This window comes from Festucalex cinctus, chromosome 15 (genome assembly GCF_051991245.1).
Source record: "Festucalex cinctus isolate MCC-2025b chromosome 15, RoL_Fcin_1.0, whole genome shotgun sequence".
NCBI lineage: Eukaryota > Metazoa > Chordata > Actinopteri > Syngnathiformes > Syngnathidae > Festucalex > Festucalex cinctus.
Window position 1 is genome coordinate 14,532,681 of NC_135425.1, and position 14,779 is coordinate 14,547,459.

Sequence of the window (14,779 nt, forward strand, 5' to 3'; positions counted from 1 at the left end):
AGGTTTGTACATGGCCGCTCACTCAGTTTGCAGGTACATCTCTTAACATAGTTTGTTTTCTTCCAAGAGCAGTGCACCAGCTCGAGTATTGCCTATCTGGAGCTGGGGGAGAGTGATTATCCTGTCCATACATTCCACATCGCAGCAGACCTGTCCCGGACTACAAACACTGCGGCAGTGGTGAAGAAGGCTCAGCAGCGGCTCCACTTCCTGACTCTTCACAGGAGGGAGAACCTCAACACCCCTTCTACCACTTCTGCGTATAGAGTTTGCTGACCTACAGCTACGTCGTCACACTGAGGCGGAGAGGAAGTGGTTGCAGAGAGTATAAAATGACCGCAGAGAAGATCATCGTCTGTTCTCCTGGATATCTACCACTTCCGCTGCCTCAGTGGAGCTCAGAACATTATTAAGAACTCTTTTCACCCAGATCACGATCTCTTTGACGTGTTACCCTCAGGCAGGGGTTACAGGCCACTAAAATCAAGAACAAGCAGATTCAAAAACAGTTTTTATAGAAATAGGACAAAACACTGGGTTGTATGTGTAAAAGTCAGGCAGATAAATGGAAGATCAATTTGTGTGATTTCAGTGTGAGAGTCAAGTGAATTTTAAGTTCATTTGTAGGGTTACATTGCGTCAATAACATGGTCCCATGCAGCCAGATCGGTGTAAACCTTGTTGGGAGGCAAATTGCTGAATTGGGAGCAGAGCTTACACACTCTCTCCCCCCAGTTATTGTTCACCTTCACTTTCCACTTTCGTTTCCAATGAAAGTACTCGCTGTAGCGCTTCCGGTCTCCCGCCACCTGCTGCAGATACTCAGCCAGTTCTTTTACCGATGCAAATTCGTCAACGTGGATGAAGGATTGAGGCGGAGCCACAGCCTCGTAGTCCTTCACCGGCGCTCCCAGGACGACGGGAACGGCCCCTGACTGGTAAGCGTTCTTCCACAGCTTTTCTGTGATGTAATCTTTGGATTCAGAGTTCTCAAAGGCCAAATAGAAGTAGCAGCGGGAGATTGTAGGCAGGAGCGCTTCTGAGCTGAGGGGAGTTTTTGTCCAACGCCCGTAGACTTTCACAGGGACTATGGCGCTGAGTTCTTTGTATACTTGGCTTCTTTTGAAGGAACTCCTGTAGTTGCTGACTACCCAACATGCCAGAAAACTTTTATTGTGTGCCACGCCCTGTACCGGATCATCTCTGTCAGCCTCTTTCGCAAGCCGCTCTCCATACGGTATTGAAATATCTGCATCCCTCCTGTAGCTCAAAGTCAGGTTGAAGATACCTGCAAATCTCTTCAAGTCTCCATTGTGAACAGGGGATTCCAGGGACATCCACGCCCACCTCTGGCTCGGCGGCCTGGGAAGGTCCAGAGGAAGTTTCTCCTGTCCTCTGACCAGCTCGAAATTGTGGAATACCACCACATCCGCCATGGGAAACAAGGACCTCTGCTCCACGATCTTGCAGCATGGGGTGCAGTTCCGGACCCAGCTCTCATCACCTCTCAGGTTATTGGGTTTTCCGTAGGGTTGATACCACATTAGAATTGTCACTTGAGTACAGTGGTTTGATTCAAAGCTGAATCCGTTGAGCCACATGTTAAGAAGAGCCAGCAGTAGCACACAGAGGAAAGTGAACATTTGGCACTTTCTCCTCGAGTTAAGTGCATGCTTTTTAGTAGGGTTACATTTCTGAAAGAAATAATAATAATTATTTTTTTTTAAGCAACAAGGCTTCAAAGAAACAGTAACAGCATAATCTTTACCAAGGTCTGCCCCCTGTTTGTTATGGTGTTCCCAAGGGCTCTGTCTTGGGTACCCTCCTCTTTATCATATACATCCTACTTCTTGGAATTATATTTGGCAAATTCAACTTACACTTTCACTTTACATTACATTTTTAGTGATAGGATTATTAACTGATTCACTCGTTCGCTCCCGGCTGTTTTACTGGATTTTGACTGATTTAGCAAGGCCCACAGAATATTGTGTTCAATTGCTATAAAAGCATGGAACCTACCAAAAGAAAGATTAAAGTCTCTTCATCAGGAAAAAAAAGTATGTTTCTATCTGTTTCCGTTTTGCAGCAATTAGCATTACAAGAGAGCTAAATTTCATCAGTTTTCACAAATCTATGTAAAATTCTAAGTCATTTAGATTTTTTTCTAGATGGCCCTGGTTGATCTCCTTTGCTCTGCTGCCACCTGCTGGCCGTTTGTGTAATAACTGCAATTTCTGCAACCGTTCTTTGCAGTTGAGAGGCTGCATCAAAGCCTTCTGTATGCTCTAGCATGAAAAAAAAAACACAAAAACGTATAAATACGTCTTTGGGACACTTACAACATTAAAAAAACATATTTACACGTTATTGGGAGCAAATGAGTTAAAATATAAATCATTTCAAACAAAACTGGAGCTGAGAAAATGTGGATGATTGAGAAATTGATTTTCTCTTCACTGGGTCAGTCAAATTGAAACTGCTTTCACAACATTTTATCCTTGGTAGCTTAAGGCGGCACAAGAGGTTCAGAAGCTGGGGTTAATGTTCCACATTTACAGGACATCTGTATGTCATTGTTTCATATTCGGTGTTTACACTATAGGAGGTATATTAAATTAAAAAAAAAGAAAGAAGGGGTTGATGAATCGTGCCCTGCGGGACTCCTCGTGCCATTGTGTATTCTACTAATGATATCAGTTTAAAAAAAAAAATAGTTGTCTTTACTGAGTTCATGAGAAAAATAATGCTCTTTGGATTGACGACCCAAATTTCCCTTGATTTTGGCATTTGTAAACGTAATTATTCTTCACTCTTTCTCATAGGAAATAAAGAAATATGTACAAGCTATTCAAGAGTTTTATTTGTACACTAGTGATTCAGAATTTTGATGAGAACTCACCATCAGGTTGAACTGCTCTGCTGCCATCCTGTCAAATAAGATGACCAAAATGTTAAATATTTGGGTTTGACTGCTGGGGTATCCTGAAGAAACACATGAATCGAGGCTGAGTTAATAGTAAATCACATTTCGTCATAGCCAATTACATGGAAATCTTTTTTTTTTTTGCAGATGATCAAGGACCATGAAAGTTGCAAATAAAGAAACGACTTCTGACCATAGTCTCTCCAGGAAGCATCCTCATCAACCAATCAATCAAACGCCCAAGTTACCTCTTTTGGCTTTTTTTCAGTCTGGACGAGGCTCTGCTCTGTGTGTCACCGGTAAAGAAACATCTATTTACAGTCTGCTCTCAGAATATTAATCTGTCTGTCTTTTCCACCTCTATGTCCTCTATCTGAAAAACAGGCTCTCCCAAGTCACTTGGTTCAACAGCAATGGTGAGGAAACCACAATCACCCTCCATAATGTACTGTACATGTGATTTCCATTCGATGACAGCATTCATAAACTAAGACAGTTTTGGCTGATGGAATCCATTAACAACTTTCTTGATCTTGCACAAAGATTACCGGGTAAGAAAAACAGATTGCGCAACATTACCACACACTCCAAACCACATTATCTCGCTTTTACGCAACACCAAAAAGAGGAACTCGAGGTGACAGAAAAATGCCAACTATCCAAGAAAAAAACTCGCCTGTGACCTTTTTTTTTTTTTTTTTATTCATTGTCACTAAATTTGGAGAGGATGTCAGCCGTTCAGCTGCTTCTAATCTCATTACGCCAAAGAAATGTTGGCTTTTTCTGGAGATATTTTTGTTATATCGTACAGGCCAGAAACAAACATTGAAAAATGCTTTGCCTGTGCATGCCATAGAATATTTTCTACAACACCATTCTTTTAAATATTTTGAACTCTAACTGTTGATTAGTTTCTGAATTAAACTCTCATATTAATTAATTTGCAAGTAAAGAGGAAGTCAACCCCCCATTTTTTTTGACAATAATACGTTCTATGCTGCCGCACTGGTCTAAATATAATATTCTGGTTAATATTGTGTTAGTGGAATGTGAGTTAAGCATTAAATTCCAGCTTTTTTTAAATTTTATTTATTTTTTATCCATATCAGTGGTCGGCCATTTTGCCACTTGCTGTCGACTGAAAATGACATCAACGTTGCTCAGGTCTCAGGTAATGAGCAATCACAGCTCACCTGTTTTCTGAAGCTGAGATGTGATTGGTTCATTGGCTGACCAACAGTGATGTCATCTTCAGTCGACAACAAGTGGCAAAATGGCCGCCCCCCGAGGTGGATAAAAATATCTGGACTTTGCTTCATAGCTTTTATTCCACAAATGTAATATTAATCAGAATGTCATGGGTAGACTAGTGAGGTTATATACCATATAACATATTATTGTGAAAAAATGTTTAAGGTTGACTTCCACTTTAAATCCTTGAGGGGGTCATTCTGTGTCACTTCAAACAAATCCCCAGAACCTCCCTGGTAACACCTCTTCAATTTGCATGATTTTTATTTATTTTTTAAGTGCTGTTAGTGCCTTATGATGAAAGAAGGAATCCAAAGTTTGAGGCTACCTCAAATGGTTTTTGAGTTCTCCTCTGGGGTGGTTGTGGGAATGTGTGAATTGACAGGGAATGACCCAGAGATCCAGCATACCCTTCATGGTACCCCTGTTAACTGATTTGAATCAAAACACAGAACAAATTTGATAAGACTTACTCTGTAAAGCGCTTTGTCACAGCTAAGGATGTTTGAAAGCGCTATATAAATTAAGATGACTTGACTTGACCATAAAACTGGAATTTACATTCTGCCAGTGGTGGTTCACACCCTGTGGCAGGGAAAGCATGACTTGCTGAAATAGATCTCAGAGTGATGCAATTCAGCTAATGCAAGGCCCCACAACAGACATCCTTTTAATTTAATAACTCTGTGACGTTACATTTTTAAATGCTTAGTTTTGTTCATTTTGCTTATCTTCCATTGTGCAAACATCTGCCTGACTTTTCAATCACCCATTAAGGAAGGAAGGCCTTAATTACAATTATTTTTATTATTACAGATCCATCATCACCAGTGAGGTTACACGGTTGAAGACTTGTCTCGAAATTCTGAACAGGATGTGGTGAGAGATTTATGTTGGCAGTGGCACCCATGCATCACTTGCCTGTTGCAGTTAGGAAGTCCTCAAGGTCACACAGCCTTCATTCATTCTCCAGCCATTCTGTTAAGAAGTGAAAAGACGGACGCATGCACAGCTTCCTCCACTCCACTGACCTTACGGCGAGCTGAGAGGTGGGCACCGTCCCTCTGCCCTTCCAGAAAGGATCTTTGATCGTTCTGAAAATGTACAGCCAATTTTAAGGAAGGGGTGTGGCCACTATGAACCTCAAGCGCATTACATCACTTCAAGACAACCGCCTGATATCCTTCAGCCTCAGAAGGTAGCCCTCTGGGCAATGGTGCATTTCTTCTACCCAGTGTCTTGCGTGTGATAGGCTGCTGGTGGCCAAGGAGGAAGCATGGAGGAACTGAAAATGGGAAATGGGCAAATGGCGCTTTTGGATGAAAGGGGATGCAAACCCTGAACTGGGCGCCAGAGTATTGTAGTTATACAAACTACCACCACCACACATGCCTGTTGCTATTGGGAAGTGTGTACTTTTGTTGACATCACCGAGCTCACTGAGTACAAAATAATATACAGATGTTTAATGTTTTTTTTTTTTTTTTTTTTTTTCTCTTTCTCCACTTTGTCACTGCCAACAGACATCAACTGTCTGGTTAGATGGGACATCCTACAAGTACATTTGTATTTCACTGTCTTTGGGATTATTGCGTAATAGCAAAAGTGATGTGTAAGAGACAGCTTTATTCATACACTTGGTATTGCAGTTTTCGAAGGAATTTTCTAACCACGTGGCAGTTTGATTTCCTCAAGTTGAGTGTGCGGCACAATGCAAATGTGTGCAGGGGTGAGATAGACCAAGTTTTGGTATTCTGGCAGCCGCACACAGCTTGGTAGTGAGAAGTGTTTTTTTATTCACAATCCAACACAAATTCATTCTTTTTCATGTACAATTACAACCTTTAAAAACATTTTGCCACTTCTGTCGCCTGAAAATGACATCACGTGTGCTCACGGCTCAGGTAACAACCAATCATGGCTCAGTTTGTGAACTTCACATGACCAAACCCAGATTAAACACAGGTGGACTCCATCATCATCAGTCATTTTGGCCAACATTGACCATTCAGAAATCATCAGGGAACTTTTGTAGTCAGTTGGCTGCGCTGAGAGAAAAGGGGGTGAATAATTTTCTACTTTTCAATTATATATTTATTTAAAAATGTTCCAAACTATCGGAAATTTTATTCCACTTCACGATTGTGTCCAACTTGATGCGATTCTTAACAAAAAAACAAACAAACAAAAATATTGTTTGAAGCCAAAAATGTGACATAAGATCAAAAAGTTCAAGGGGGCTAATTCTTTTGCAAAGTAGTGAATCCACTTAGATGACAGGACATGGTTCAGTAAAGTTAAATTGAACACAACAGGATGCTACCCGTTTGGGAAAGATTCAATCTTGATTAAAATAAGCAAGAATTTAGTTGAATTTATCAGTTAGCGACTTAGCACAGTGATTTGTTTTTGTCTCTATGTGTACAGGGTGTTCCCCGCCTCTTGTCCAAAGCCAGCTAGGATAGGCTCCAGCTCACACGTGACCCTAATGATGGCAAGCATTGTAGAAAATAAGGGACATCAACACAGATATTGCAAACAAAAAACAAAAAAACCTGAAAAAACATTTTGAAATTTTGGATTGCTAGTAGCTGCACTTTGGTGCTTGTCGGCATTAATAATTCAAGAGAGTAACATATGAGACACCGGATGAGATTTATTTTTTGGTGAATACGCTGCAAGACCGAGAGTGGGAAACCAGATTTACAGGTCACACAGGTAAGGCTGGGGAGGAGCTGTGCATTGTCAGGTGTGGTTTGCCACCGAATACCAGCAGCACACAGACGACGGTCAACAGTGGAGAGAGGTGGAAAACACTACAAGTTGAGTCCAAACAAACAAAACAACCTGTGCTGACATCCACTGTGAGTACCACAGTTCATCAAATCTTTGAAGGATTTTGCAGTGGTAATTTAAAATCATGAAATATTTGCAGGAATTGCGTATGCAGAGGGGACAGATGGCCCAAAAAAGGGATGGTGACGAACCGAAGATTGAGCTCTTCGTCAAGGTGAGGCCTGCCATTGTTTTAGGTTTTTATTTTAATGGCTACAGTGATGCAAAACGAGGTTTGAATGCATTCATAAATGAGCACAACTTGATTGAATTCACATTTTCATGTCCAAATATTGCATTTACAACACAAAATAATTGCATATTAATATCAACTACACAATAACATGATATATTTTACATTTTTTTTAGGATAGAAATTCTAGCCTTAAATAAGACAAATGACATCTTTGCGTATGAGTTATTATGAAACAGTAGACATATATTGTCCATAGTTTTATATTATTTACAAGTTGTTTGACAGCACACGGTTGCATCATCTTAAGTCGTGATATTTCACAACAGAAACATTTCTCTCTCACCGCATGCTTCCGAGTACAAGCATGAAAGCTGTGAAATCATGGCTAAATCAAACTACTCCATGCAGAGAGCAAACATAACGACTCGACTAAGATTGTTTAGGTCCTCATCTTCATCAAACGTGGGCGTGTAGTCCCTCCACTTGAAATTCCACACATGTTGGACTCTCTCGGAGCAGGCTCGGCAAGATGTAATCACATTTTGGTCAGATGCACAAGCCAGACGTGACTTTGAGGCTGGCGTGTTGTTTCTAAACTATTTTTTTTAACACCTCCGCCAAGGAAGTTAAGCTTTGGCACAGTTGTTAGTCTGTTGGCCCTCTGCCAAGTGAAAAAGCTCACGGCTATGACATTTTGGATTGTTGGTATCTTTTCCATTGCTAAAATGTTTGTTTCAAACTGTAAATGATGTCACATGAGGTGCAAAGTTACGACCCGAAAGCAGACAAGGCAAGGCATAATTCTATATGACAAAATAAAAGCTTATATGACAAAATCTGAGTACGGCGACAAACTAAGAGTGACTAATAGCACAGCAACCGACAACATTCTCTTCACAAGGAACCTTTGCATAAGACTAGACAAATTAATTGTGGCTAACATATTATCATCAAACATTATCGTCTTAGCGGATATCGCAACTACAAAATAGAAAAAATGACTAGACAAAATAAGGCTGATAAATACCTCAGCATCATAAAAGACAACATAATACAAGACCGTAATAATTCAATGACCGAACCCAAAACACAGACATAACAGTAAATGTTGAAGGTAAAGGGTTAACATACTCAATTATTTATCTACATTTATTTTGTAATTAATCTATACGGAAACATGTAACTGCTAATGTGGAGTAAACATTTTTGACTAGGCCATGAAAGTAAAATGTAGGCTAAATGCTATGCAATTGTGGTATTACCTCTTGTCATTATGGGAAGATAGAAAAAAAAATTATAATAAAAATTTAAAAATAATATAAAAAAAAATAAAAACGTACTACACGTAGCGCAAAAAAAATTGGCAGTTCCACACTTCAATAAATCTAGATGTTTCATGTTTTTTGATTTCCTTGTTGCCAATGCAACACAAACCAATCATGCTATCATCTGTTAAAGTACCCTATAATTTCATTTGTATCCGACTGGGGTAATTCATTGCATATAAAAATGGCACCTCCCTTACTAAGGGTTATGATTGAAGCAATAAAATGCATTGAAATGCTGCCAGATTCAAAACAAAAATCCATTTGATGTTTTGTTATAGTTGCATGGTGACTACATTTTCACAGCTGTAGCAATTATATAAATGATAGTAAAACAGTTTTATAAGCAATGAAATATACGTAGGTGAAAATACTTTGATATTGCAATTCTTTCCTTAGATATCTGTTGATTCTGATTTGTCATGAATATTTTTTTTCCAAATTATTAATTAGTACTCACCAGCCATCTATCCATTTTTCTTTCTCTCTGTAGCGCGTTTCCTCAGTTGGGTTGTAATTGATTTTTCTCATCTGATTTTCGATCGCATGGTACTTCACTATACTCACAGTCATACCAATGTGCAATTAGTTTTCAATGAATCTGCATGTTTTTGGAATGTGGCAGGAAGCTGAGAAAACACGCAAAGCTTGAGTAGAACATATAAACTCCACACAGGAAGAACCCCTCAACTGTGAGGCAGATGTGTGAACCACTAGGGTACTGTGATGCCTAGTATTCAAAAGTACATCGTAATTTATAGCTTGTCAACACCAAGTGCTGCAGTGGTTAGGGATGGGCGCAATAATTGATTAATTAATGTTTAAGCAGCTGGTTGATTGTATGTAATTGATGATTAATAGCATCTTGACGCAACTGGGGCAAATGGTGATGCACTACAGGCGCTGTGGCTTCCTGTGCAGATGCCTTTGGTTCAGTTTCTACGGAAGCGTATTGCATTCACTTGAAAAGAAAAGAAAGAAAAAAAACTTCTGTTTTTCTGGCTATTTTTGGGGGGTAGCTTTGTTTTTGTTTTTTAGTAAAAATTTTTGTTTTTCTGAATATTTTTTTTCTGTTTTACTGAATATTTTTTCTGTCATAAAAAAAGTATTCTGGAAAACAGGGGGAAAATTATTCAGAAAAACAGAAAAATATTCCAAAAAACAGAAAAAAAAAAATTCCACAAACAGAGCACCAACTTCTGTTTTTCGAGTATTTATTTATTTATTTACCTCTGAACTAAAGGTGACTTGTTGCAGACCACTGACCTGTATATATGACTGGATAGCCGATAGACCATACACGCCAGTGCAAGCCGTTGAAGTCAAAGGGCGGCCATCTTGTTTCTCCCACCTCGCGACGCAGACTACTGTATAAACTATACGGTATACGTAAAAATGAGACATATACAGCTCGTAGGCAGTTAGCATAAGGCCGGAGGCGGGGTGGGGCTTTTGTGCCGTTTTTTTTTTTTTTTTTTTTTTTTTTTTTTTTCCTTGTTAAAAAAACCCTGGCACAAACCCGGAGTAACAAGATGGCCGCACTGTGACTTCAACAGCTTGCACTGGCATGTATGGGCTAGCGGCTATCCAGTCATATATACAGGTCAGTGTTCGGCAACAAGTTAGTTGGAGTTAAGAGTTAAAAAAAATACCCTGAAAAACACAAGTTGGTGCTCTGTTTTTTTTTTTTTTTTTTTTTTTTTCTGTTTTTTGGAATTTTTTTCTTCTGTTTTTCTGAATATTTTTTTTTCTAATACTTTTCAGTAAAACAGAAAAAAAAATGTTCAGAAAAACAATTACTCCAAAAAAAAAAAAAAAAAGCTCCACCCAAAAATTAGTCAGAAAAACAGGAGTCTTTTTTTTTTTTTTTTCCAAGTCAATGCAATACGCCTAGTTTCAACTATGCCCTGCGATTGGCTGACAACCAGTCCAGGGTGTCCCCTGCCTACTGCCCAGAGCCAGCTGAGATAGGCGCCAGCACCCCCCGCGACCCTTGTGAGGAATAAGCGGTCAAGAAAATGGATGGATGGATAGTTTCAACTAGTTTGTGGTCTAAATAGAGTGGATATGAAAAGTCTACACACCCCTGTTCAAATGCAGTGTTTTTGTTGTATAAACAATGAGAAAATGATACTAAAGATACCATTATGATCACAAAAATGGCATTTGGACAGGGGTGTGTAAACTTTTTATATTTGAAGTTGAGGTGGAGTACATCCAGTCCTTTAGCGGGAGTTCACAACATTCAAGGGGAACTTCGATCAACATGATATGAAGAAAAAGTACAGTTCCTTGTTTTTTAAAGTGTAAATTTGATCCGTTTTCTTCTGGCAGGCCAGCAGCGATGCTGAAAGTGTGGGCAACTGTCCGTTCTCACAGAGACTCTTTATGATTCTCTGGTTAAAAGGCGCCAAATTTCTGCTCACCACTGTAGACATGAAAAGGTAAGCAACATTTAAAAAAAATAGAGTTGACTCATCATGGATCCTTCTCAAATTACTGTACAATACTATTTGTAATAGACACCAGAATATCACAATGTGACTCTGTGATGTGCATTCACTACCAACAAACTAAATTTCACTAAAAGAGGTATTTGTTGTAAATATTTAATTACTTGTATTTATATTTTAAAGCTTATGACCCTCTCCACTTTACTTTTCCCATTCTCTCGTGAACATTTTCAAATCCAAAATTTGGTAGGCTATATTAAAGTAGCCAACAATGTTTATTTTTAAAGTAGGGTGACCAGACGCCACAATTTATCTCATTTTTGTGCCTTGGGTCCGACATCCCGTGGATTTCACCAACCCCATTGTTTTGTCCTGATATTAGGCAGGCCCCGGCCCGGCGTCCCGTTTTTTTGCCATATGTAGGTCATTCACACGCTTGACTTCCTGCTTTCATGTCTGAGAATCATGGGAAATGTAGTCCTACTATTTAATACTGCAGTCACTGCTCATACTCAAGGCAAACTGAATTTTATTTTGGCATATTTTTTGTGCTGTCACTATAGAATATTTTTAGAATGGATTAATCTATCGATTATTCAATCGACTAATTGGATCCTCTCCGTTGCCTTAATTAGTGCTGTTGAACTTTCAATCAAGATAGCATTTAGCATTAGCTAAAGTAATCATTCCTCCATTGACTAGCCATTAAATCTGATGGGATTTTATTGTATATTTGATTTTCAGTTAAATTTTAACATCACAGTTTTTTTTATTTAGAAAATTTGGTCACCCTAATTTAAGGTTGACGTGCAGTTCTGTAAGCCAGTTTTGCTTTGTTGTAGACATATACCACTTGATCTTATTTTAAGTGGAAAATGATCACAAATTTTGGACATTTTATGGTATATCTGTTGCTTATTTTCCTCCTGGGTCATGCTTGTTGCTATGTAAAAAAAATGCTACATGTAAAAATTAGTACTGCAAAAACCTTGTGAGAAATCTGCAATATAAAATTACCGTAGATACGTTTAGAAAATATGCGATAAGATGACTGTATAAGCTTGACAGGTGAACTTAATATGACCTTGTGTAAACTTATGAATGCACGTCCAACTGTTGAATATTTCAGTGCTTTTTGCACAAATTGTTCTCAAACAGGACAATTCAGAACAGATGTTTGATCCATGAATGTACTAATATATGATCCTGTTCAGTTCAAACTGGCATTTCAACAGTCCTCTTCATCATGCTGTCCACATTTTGACATCGTGAGTCTGAGGTGACAAGCATGTTCTCAGAAGGGAAGCGTAGATCGTTTTGCTCAAGAAATTGTTGAGTTGAGTCATTAGCGGGTTTCAACACAGATACACAGAGGACAGAGGAGTGGAAAAAAAAAAAACACATCGAAGCGGACGTCCTTGCAAATGTACTCGTTGATCCATGGATCTAACAGCTGCTGTGAATTTTGCCATTCAGCTTCTTGCTAGGAAACAGACTTGCATTAGAAAGTTTAGAGAAGGTCAAATTAGTCATACGTCGTCACCGTGGTGATTGCAAATACCTCCCATACCATTTCAGTGTATATTATTTTGCTTTTATGTCTCTTGTTAACATCACTGCCAGGCACTAAAAAAAAAAAAAAAAAAGAATTATATGATTAATTGGATCATGTTTGTTGCATGACAGAGCCCCGGATGTGCTGAAGGACTTGGCTCCGGGCTCTCAGCCTCCATTCCTGGTCTTCAACGGCGAAGTCAAAACAGACATTAACAAGATCGAGGAGTTCCTGGAGGAGAAATTAGCGCCACCAAAGTGAGACAACTTTATTACACTCAGCCTTGATTTGCACCATTAATGGATTTCTTAATTGACCTTCTTTTGGCAGGTATCCCAAATTGTGCTGTCGATACAAGGAGTCACTGTCAGCCGGAGAGGACATCTTCCGTAAATTCTCAGCATATATCAAGAATCCCGTCCCTGCGTTAAATGACAGTAAGATCAACTTCGAGTTCCGAACCTATCCTGACATTTACAGTCAGTATTTGTATGAATAACACTTGTAGGCCATGAATATAGTGTAATTCAAGTAAATCTAGTCCAGAAGTGCTAAAGAGTCTAAATACGCACCAGCTTTTTCCTACAGTCGTACTTATAATTACAACTTGTGTTTTTTTTTCAGTGTTAGAGAAGAAATTCCTAGCAACCCTGGTGAAGCTCAACATGTACTTTGAGACGCCGCTGCCTCACGAGTTGGACCAGAACCCGAACGCTTCAGAGTCTACACGTCCCTACCTGGATGGAGACTCTCTCACTTTGGCCGACTGCAACTTACTTCCCAAACTCAACATTGTCAAGGTGAGACATTTCTGTACACACAGTCATTTGTCTCCTAAGAGCAGGGATGTCAAACATGTTTACAATAGGGGCCACACTGCAGTTTTCTGGCCTGGTACAACAGTGAATGAAATGGATGAAATCTGACAGGCTCTTTGCTACTGCAGCAGATTTCCATGCAAGTGTTTCAGCCAAGAAGTCTTTAAAGCCTCTGTCGTCCCCAGGTGGTGTGCAAGGCGTACCGCAAGTATGATATCCCAGGAGAACTGAAAGGCCTCAAACGTTACCTGGACAACGCCTACAAAAGAGATGAGTTTCGCTTGAGTTGCCCAAAGGACATCGAGGTGGTCAGTGCGTACCAATCTGTGGCCAAGTATCTCAAAAAATAGAGTAGTTGTACAGAATGTTCAAAAGTAAATATACACATCCTTTTATACATTTTGTTTTAAGTATCATTCAAACAAAAAAAAGGTAATCACAGTTTACATTGTCCATGGTGGAATTTTTGAAACAGGATCTGTTCTTGACAAACTAGAGTTGCCCATATGATACTTGAAACGAAAAAATAAATAAATAAATAAACAACAGGAAGTGTATGCCTTTTAGGACACCCTCTATGTCACATTATGGTTACAACTGTCTGTGTATCTTCAAAATCCAGCGAGCTACTTTTAAATGTCTTATTCTGTAAATGCTGCATTGACTATTAAATCCTATGGTGTTATTTCTGTGGCGTTCTTATACAGCCCTTTAAAAGAGCATGGAAGCACACCTTTAGCCACAGAATACTGATGTCCTGTGCCATTACGCACCTACGTATTATTTGTAAATGTATCTACTGTATGTATTAGGCATTTATTCAATGTAAACTGCAATGAAGGAATAGCATTTTAATATAAATCTCAAAAGCTTAATGTATGTTTCGTAACATCAGTTTTTGATCTCATAGCATCTTTTTCTCAAAACATTTGTACATATTGGAGAGAAAGCAATACCTCTTATATCTACTATTACTTTAGGCAGTAGCTGTTTAAAATCTGTATTCTGTTGTCTTCATTTAAATAAAATGTAAGAAAAAAAATTAATAAACCAAACCTTGGCTTGTCTCTTTTTTCCCCACCACAAACTTGGGGGTTGGGGGGGGGGGGGGGGGGGGATTAGCATAAAATCTGCTATTTATTGGTGATGATGCACTATCCACCATTTATTTACAAGAGCCATAAAAAGTTGCATGCATGTGGGCTTGATCTTGAGTATCTAATGCATGGAACAAAATATCTAAAACAAAATCAAAGAAATGTTTGTTTGCAGAATATCTAATCATTAGTGATAAAAATTGCTTGAACTTAGAAAGACATGCTGCTGTGCAGGTTTGTTGCCCCAACCGTCATGACTAAAATGTATTTATTTATTTATTTATTTATTTATTTGAGCGGTTTACATACGTAATCAAATCAAT

The 14,779-nt window shown here is 38.9% G+C and overlaps 2 protein-coding genes across 2 annotated transcripts; one reads left to right on the forward strand and one right to left on the reverse strand.

Moving 5' to 3' along the window:
* Positions 1–3,320, reverse strand: fut7 (fucosyltransferase 7 (alpha (1,3) fucosyltransferase)). The gene is made up of 3 exons (XM_077497261.1): positions 3,175–3,320; positions 2,903–2,930; positions 1–1,694 (listed from the first exon to the last, which is right to left on the reverse strand). The coding sequence occupies exons 2-3, from the start codon at positions 2,927–2,929 to the stop codon at positions 630–632; spliced, it is 1,092 nt and encodes a 363-aa protein (XP_077353387.1). The 5' UTR covers position 2,930; positions 3,175–3,320; the 3' UTR covers positions 1–629.
* A 3,298-nt stretch (positions 3,321–6,618) lies between these two features.
* clic3 (chloride intracellular channel 3) lies at positions 6,619–14,414 on the forward strand. Its single transcript, XM_077497262.1, has 7 exons — positions 6,619–7,041; positions 7,113–7,187; positions 10,868–10,977; positions 12,673–12,798; positions 12,872–12,978; positions 13,166–13,341; positions 13,545–14,414. The coding sequence occupies exons 2-7, from the start codon at positions 7,122–7,124 to the stop codon at positions 13,707–13,709; spliced, it is 750 nt and encodes a 249-aa protein (XP_077353388.1). The 5' UTR covers positions 6,619–7,041; positions 7,113–7,121; the 3' UTR covers positions 13,710–14,414.
* Positions 14,415–14,779: the final 365 nt, after the last annotated feature.